Genomic DNA, 7,247 nt, shown 5'->3' with positions numbered 1-7,247 from the left:
GCCTGCGCATGCGCGAGGTTTTCGCGCCTTCAGGATTCCCTTCACGCCTTCCTCCTCCCGGGTCCTTGAGAGCGCGGGAAGCGGCAGCGCGAGACCGGCGTTGAGCCTGGTAGGTATTGCGCTTGCCAAGGCAGTCATTTGGGAAATGAAAACTTGCAAAGCAAGCAACCAGTTCAATCTGAAGTACGTGTATGCTTAATATCCTGTATCTGAAACCTGTTCTGCCCCCTCCCCCACACTTGGTGCCATTTTCATCTACACATGCAGCAGAGTAAGTTGACCCAGAATAGTACCAATTCAGATGGCAGATGGGAGAATGACAGTGCTGAATGCTTTCCCATGTAGAACAGTCCCTGCAAATAAAAACCTAGCATATTTGGAAGAGGGATGCTAGCCTAACCATTACCTTCTATGCTGTTACTATTTTTTTTTACATAAGTAAAAAGTGACCTTTCCCCATCTGGCATGGTGGTGTGCCTCGAGATTTTTTTCATGAAACAAGTGTGCCTTTGCCCAAAAAAGGTTGGGAAACACTGAACTAGATCAATCAAAGAGAAGAAAGGAAGAAAGGGGCAACTGGTATATAATACGCTACATATATAATGCAAAGTGCCATGCAAATTGTGAAATAATAGATGTTCACAAAGAAATATTTATTGGTCGTGATCACATGGGAAGTTGTGGAGGTGTGGAACTTCCAAATAAGTCACAGATAAAACAGACAGGAAATTTATAGCGCCAGTCTGCAGCAAGTAAACATATTTAGCAGTGTTCTTCAAGGTGCCTATCCTGGCAAATTGTTACATTAATAGTAAACAGTCACAAATTTGAAGGCTACTGGCTTTGATGGCTATGTGCTTCCTGCATGTGGAGGACAGTATGCCTCTGAATACCAGTTGCTGGAAACTGCAAGAGAGCATAGTGCTGCTGTTTGTGAGAACAGGGTGCTGGTGTAGGTGGGACTTTGGCCTGACCCAGAAAGCCTCCTCTAATGTTCTCCTATTTGCTCTGGACAGCCAGTGTGATCACCCAACTCACATCTTCTCATGAAATCCTTGTTTTACACACTGTATGCTTCACAATTGGATCAACCTGAGGCTGGTTTATATACTGAACTGAATCACTGCAAATTCTGTTCTGAATGTTCTACAGTGGTACCTCGGTTTATGAACTAAATCCATTCCGGAGGTTCGTTCTTAAACCGAAACTGTTCTTAAACCAAGGAGTGCTTTCCCTAATGAGGCCTCCCACCGCCGATGCCCTTCCACCATTCAGATTCCGTTCCTAGACCGAGGTAAAGTTCGCAAACCAGGACGCTATCTCCAGTTTTATGGAGTTCGTAAACCAAATAGTTTGTAAACAGAGCTGTTCTTAAACAGAGGTACTGCTGTATTCTTTCCTTCTACTTGTCAGAGACTTTTAAGTTCTGTTGAAGGACTAAGAAAACATTTTTTCTTATATCAGCTCAATAAACAGTTCTGGGTTTGCAACAAAAAGCTAACTGACCGCCGTTCTGGGTAGCACATGACTCTGGTTCAAGTGATTTGGTTTGACTCATATTTGAATGTTGCATGAGCCATTTGGTTAAACTCTTGGTATGACAACATAATCTAGGTGATGTTGGCAATCTAGGAGGCAGTTGTGATGGTGATGGAGTAAAGTGCAAATAAACATGGGGAGAATCTTGCTTTAGAATGCAGCTTATCTATCTATCTATCATCTATCTATCTATCTATCTATCTATCTATCTATCTATCTATCTATCTATCACAGTACACCTTGTCTTTTGGCACAACTGGTTCTGCTGACTTACAGCAAAATTCATCTTTCATTCCCTCCATTGCATGATGAACCTTGTTTCCCTTTCACCAACTATCCTTCTTAGTTCAATTCTTTACATATCAGTTTATCTAGGCATGGTGTTTTCCAACAGAAGTCTTACCTATAAGGATCCGTAGGGTCTTTGGCATCACAGACGTCAGCGTGACCATGGCATACGCACCGTCCTCCAATGCTGATATCTTTGATGCTGTAGTAATACTAAAAGATCGCAGAATGGTTTGTCCTTGTCACTTTGCGACATCGGCCATATATTCTCTCCCATACAAAGGAATAAACTCATGGCACAAATGCCCAACTAATTCAAGATAAATAACTCAAACTTTGTCAGTGATAGGATTCCATCTGACGCATCCTTTACAAAATTATTCTTGAATGATGGATGCATCAGTCAAAGAAGCATTCCTTACAGGAAGAGCAGAGTAATATTAGCACCTCTGCCCTGCCTGGTAATTCCCCACACTGGATATTATACTGGGTGTGAGAGAGGATCAGAGGCTTACAGTGTCATGGCAACAGTATTCCTAACTCTGCTTGTCACAATGCAGCTTTAGGGTGACATCACAGAAATGTCATGGGCTGTGTACTGATCAACAGACAAGCTAGAGGCACTAGCAGGTCCAATGTGGTATATGGCCTAAAGAAGGCTCCAAGGGCCAGACAAAAAGCATTCAGGGCATTCAGCCTCTAGGGCTGAAGTCCCATCCCCCTGGCTTAGTAAAACTAATGGCCCAGGACATTGTGCCAGGCAAGGCTAAACAATTTGCAAAGTTCGCAGACCACCATCAGTCTGAACAATATCAATAAATACATTTTAATTTTTTTCCTGTACGCCTGGATAAAAGCATACAGGGCTTGAAAATCTGCAGAGCCTCTGAGCAGATATTTAATGACCTAGTTAATCTCTCTCATTTTTTGTGGGAGGAGCACGACAACACCCACCCCTACCAAGGTGAACCAATAGGTTTTATTTCTTTAAGTAATACTTTGGGGCATTTCTTCCTTCTTCCGGCAGCACCAACTGCATACTTAAAGCCTCTTCAGTGCAGTTTTTGCTGGCTACAGTAAGTAACACCTGCTGGTTATTGCAGAGCTAACGAACAAGCAGACTGGGATATCCCCCATGCTGGACTTTGCCAAGGAAGTTGTGTGTAGCAATCAGCAGGTGCCTCAAGTGTTGTCGGGTGGGTGGCTTTGTTTGTTTGTTGGCAACCAACGTTCTCCCCACAACCCCCAAGCAGATGGCAGATTTATTACTCTAGACATCTGCATATAACTCTCTCCACAACTGTGTTGTTTGGTAGACTGCAACAAGGATCTCAAAGTCCAAAATGTCTCTCCATAGGAAGGGTTGAGCTGTTGGTCATGCATAATTGGGTTTGTGGGTGGGAATGTTACCTAACAAAGTATCACACATATGTATAAAGGGTTAGGAACTTTTTAATTGATCAAGGAACTTTTTTTTAGTTTAATTTTTCTATTAAATTTCTTTTTATAATATATTAAATAATTTTGGTCCTAATAGGTTCAGAATAGGCTTAAATTCATGTATGAATGTGCTACTGAGCATATATTCCAAAGGGATATCTAGTCCATGACAGAACATTAAAATCTTTTTGATGAATTTTACGTGCTATTTTTAATCAGCCGACCCTGACATTTTTTTCTGTTGATCTCTCCTTACCCCATGTGCACTTTATTGCAAGCAGAGAAAATCAAGCCCAAATGCAAGATATAAATCCTGTTGTATATACTGCAGCCATTTACATGCACATAGTATTGCCATTTATTACAACACGCCCTCACTTCCGTATGGGAAACTGGTAACATGCAAAGTGCAATTTAAATCCAGGTCACCCAGGAACAAGTCCTGTAGACCACTCAGGCTACTGATGCCCTAATTTTACCTTTAATCTTGAGATATATTTTTCTTCTTCATCATCATCATCTTCATCATTATTAAACATTAGTGAACCTAATCTGATAACAACATTGATTAACTGTTTTCTGTTTGTCCTGAACAGGAACTACTCAGAGAAGACCCCACTGAAAATAATGAATATGGCTAATGAAGGTCCATTAATTTCAGTAGGTCTACTCTGGCTAAAACTTAGTTGGATACAACCCTGTTATTCACGGTAGTCATTTGGAAGATGAATAAATGTGTAGAACCTTTTCCCTTGGAAGGATACCATGGTACTCTGTACATTTACTCATCTCTCAAATGTTTCCAAAAGCTACTGCTCCCACGCAGATTTGACTGATAAGCAAAGAGGAGCCTAGAAGCATCTCACCCTCCTGGTCACGGTCGGGTCTCGTAAGGCCTTTCCCATCAGATGCCCAAGTAGGGTGTTAGTCCGCAAGAAGCGTAATCGAATGTTGGTGGCTTTGGTGAAATTCCTTAGCAGAGGAGAATAAGAGAAGTTCATGGCTCCCGGACGCCCGTTCACCAAAGAGACCACAATCTGTAGAGGCAAAGTGAGAAAGAGAGGAATATTTCAGGTGTTAGAAAATGTGTGTGTTTCTCAGTCCGGAAATATGCTTCACCATAGCAGTGGATCAATACAATTCTCATCTACTCATTTAAATTACAGTGCTACCTCGGGTTAAGAACTTAATTCATTCTGGAGGTCCGTTCTTAACCTGAAACTGTTCTTAACCTGAAGCACCACTTTAGCTAATGGAGCCTCCTGCTGCTGCCGCTCCACTGGAGAATGATTTCTGTTCTCATCCTGAAGCAAAGTTCTTAACCCGAGGTACTATTTCTGGGTTAGCGGAGTCTGTAACCTGAAGCGTCTGTAACCCAAGGTACCACTGAACACTATACTACTATGATCAGAGCAAGTAACAATGGGAGAAATTCAGCATCGCACTGTTAAAAATGTTGTATCAGTGCAAGTATTTCTGTTTGTACAACAGAACAATCTCTCCTCCCACACCACACTGTTCTAGGGATTCTCCCTACCCCCCCCCCCGAGTTAATTTAGGGGGTGGGGAAAGAGGGGGGGGAAGCCCCATTGCACTAGCAGAAATCTCTGAGTGGGTTTCTGCTAGTGGGACCTGTTAACCGAATCCAGCCCAATATATTCTTCTCTTATTCCTCCATGCAGCAAACCTCAGAGGTAAGTCACAACTGCTCCCATTTAACAGATAAGGAATTGAGGACAGAAGATTATGACTCACGCAAAGCCATGCTCATGGCTCAGTTGAAATGTCAAAAGCTTTCCAGATCTAGATCTAACATTCTTATCAAAAGGTATCGCTGGTTCTCTGTGAATGGTCTTTCAATAATGTAAGCAATTATCAACTTGACTCTTGCACACAAAATAGGAAAGCACAAACTACAGAAAAGTAAACTGACCAGTTATAGCTTGCCACTGAAAAGTAAGTGGGGTTGGTATAACCAGGTTGATCCAAGCTAAGTTAGCTGAAGATTCTTGTTCGCTGTCAATGGCTACTACCCATGATGGCTATGTACTATCTCAATGGTTGGAGGTGGTGTGCCTCTGAACAGCAGCTACAGGGAATCACAAGTGGGAAGAGCGCTGTTGGACTGCGGTCCTGCTTGTGAGCTGCCCATAGGACATTTGGTCTGATGCCACAGGGTTCTTATGTTCTTACATTCTTATTGAGATCAGTGGGATAACTTAGTCAGGATTTAAGACCCACTAATTCATTCCAAAGGGATTCAATTCAACATACACCATGTCGCCAAGCAATCTCAGCTGTAATCCACTTCAGCATTCGATATGGCAAACTTAACATGTCATGCCAATATCACATACAATTCTGGATTTCTTCATTTAAACATTCTGCCATTTTCACAAAGGCATGGTATCTCAGAGGGTATGTGGGGAATGAGTAAGGCATAAGGCAACAGAGACCTTAGCTGCAACGAACAAAATCCCATACATGGATTGAATCTGTTTCAACTGAGCTGCACTCCATTCCAATCTGAGCAGCTGCTAATCAAATCTCTCTTTATTATTTTACCCAGTGCTGAAAAATAGAAACATGCCCTTAAAAATTGAATTAATCCCTTTGGTAAAAATTAACCAAAGTAATTCTGCACTTCCTTGCGTTCCCAGACCTTGTCGTCCCTCCCCCAATAAATCGCCCCCCTCATCCTGCTTAAACAGAATGCTTTGAGGACAAGCATGTCTGTGGTTGAATGAACTCTTTACACCCCACCGCAACCCTTTACCAATTGCAGCAGAGTTTCTGTCCTGGAACACAGCATCGGCACAGCTGGAGGAGTTCCGCCAGCATGACTCAAGATTACAGCAGAATTTAGCAACAGGATGTGCCAGAGTTTCCCAGGCGCAATATCCCATGGCCTATTATCAGTTTTGGATAACTCAAGAAACATTCAGAAAGGTAAAGTTCACTGGACAGGGCGACAGCTTGCTTATCTCCCAAGAGAAAGGAATATCGCCGCAGAGCCTATCTTCCATTTCCATGACTCTTCTGGGCAAGAATGGAATTGGACAGACGGTACAGAGTTTGAGATCCCAAGAATCCAATCTTTATTTTCTTAAAATAATTTCTATGTCTCATGGCTGCAGAATATGGTTTGGAAAGGCACAGCTAATGCTTGAAGGAGATTTAGAAACCAAAGGCTAGACAGAACTTACAATGGCTTTTAAGGCTCTATACAGTTCTTTATTTGAAGTGCCTTTCCTCCCCCCCCATTAGTAATAACAATAACAATAGCTATATTATTATTATTATTAATACCCCACCCATCTGGCTGGGTTCCCCCAGCCACTCTGGGCGGCTTCCAACAAAATAGTAAAATACAATAGTGTGCCAAACATTAAAAGCTTCCCTAAACAGGGCTGCCTTCAGATGTCTTCTAAAAGTCTGGTAGTTGTTTTTCTCTTTGACATCTCTTTGATATCACAACAACCCTGTAAGGCAAGTCATTTTATTCCCACTCTATAATTCCAATAGTATAGATAGGTTTGTCCGAGGTTACCCAGTAATAATATTCAACACTCTTTCTACAGGCTCATGCTCTCAGAAGCATCAACGTATGGAAACCTGGGTTATCCTTCATACCTTATGTTAATTCAGCATTGATCATTTTAAATACAGGACTTGAACTGGGTGGTGTGGGGGTTTTTTTGGGGGGGGCAGAGAAATCCTACAAAAATTAGGCTAATTTGCATCTGAAAACTGTCAGTTTGCATAGTTTCTGGTGCCACAGATCAAATTAAGCATGCTAATTTTACTCGTATTTATTAAAGAATGATAAAAAGTTTCAAACTGCTATGCTTGTCAAATTAATTCATAGTTACTACTGAACTTACAAAGCAAGTTTTTTGTTTGTTTTTTTGCAGAAAAATTAAGCACAGGGGAAAAATCCGACCCACATTCACTGCTTTGATGCACAGCCAGACAAAAAA

At 41.8% G+C, this 7,247-nt stretch overlaps 1 protein-coding gene across 1 annotated transcript in view; it reads right to left on the bottom strand.

Annotated features, from left to right (window-relative positions):
- The window catches only part of LAMA5 (laminin subunit alpha 5), a 191,357-nt gene that overhangs the window by 106,152 nt on the left and 77,958 nt on the right, over positions 1-7,247 (bottom strand). Inside the window, exons 4-5 of the mRNA XM_083507292.1 lie at positions 4,134-4,304; positions 1,943-2,040 (exon numbers count right to left, since the gene is read on the bottom strand). Of these exons, the coding sequence (XP_083363418.1) occupies positions 1,943-2,040; positions 4,134-4,268 (233 nt within the window). The 5' untranslated portion in view covers positions 4,269-4,304. The remainder of the gene's footprint in view (positions 1-1,942; positions 2,041-4,133; positions 4,305-7,247) is intronic.

This window comes from Podarcis liolepis (assembly GCF_965112155.1).
Source record: "Podarcis liolepis genome assembly, chromosome: 6".
Classification (NCBI taxonomy): Eukaryota; Metazoa; Chordata; class Lepidosauria; order Squamata; family Lacertidae; genus Podarcis; species Podarcis liolepis.
Note: the sequence above shows the minus strand (reverse complement) of the source record. Positions and strands in the feature narration are given on the sequence as shown.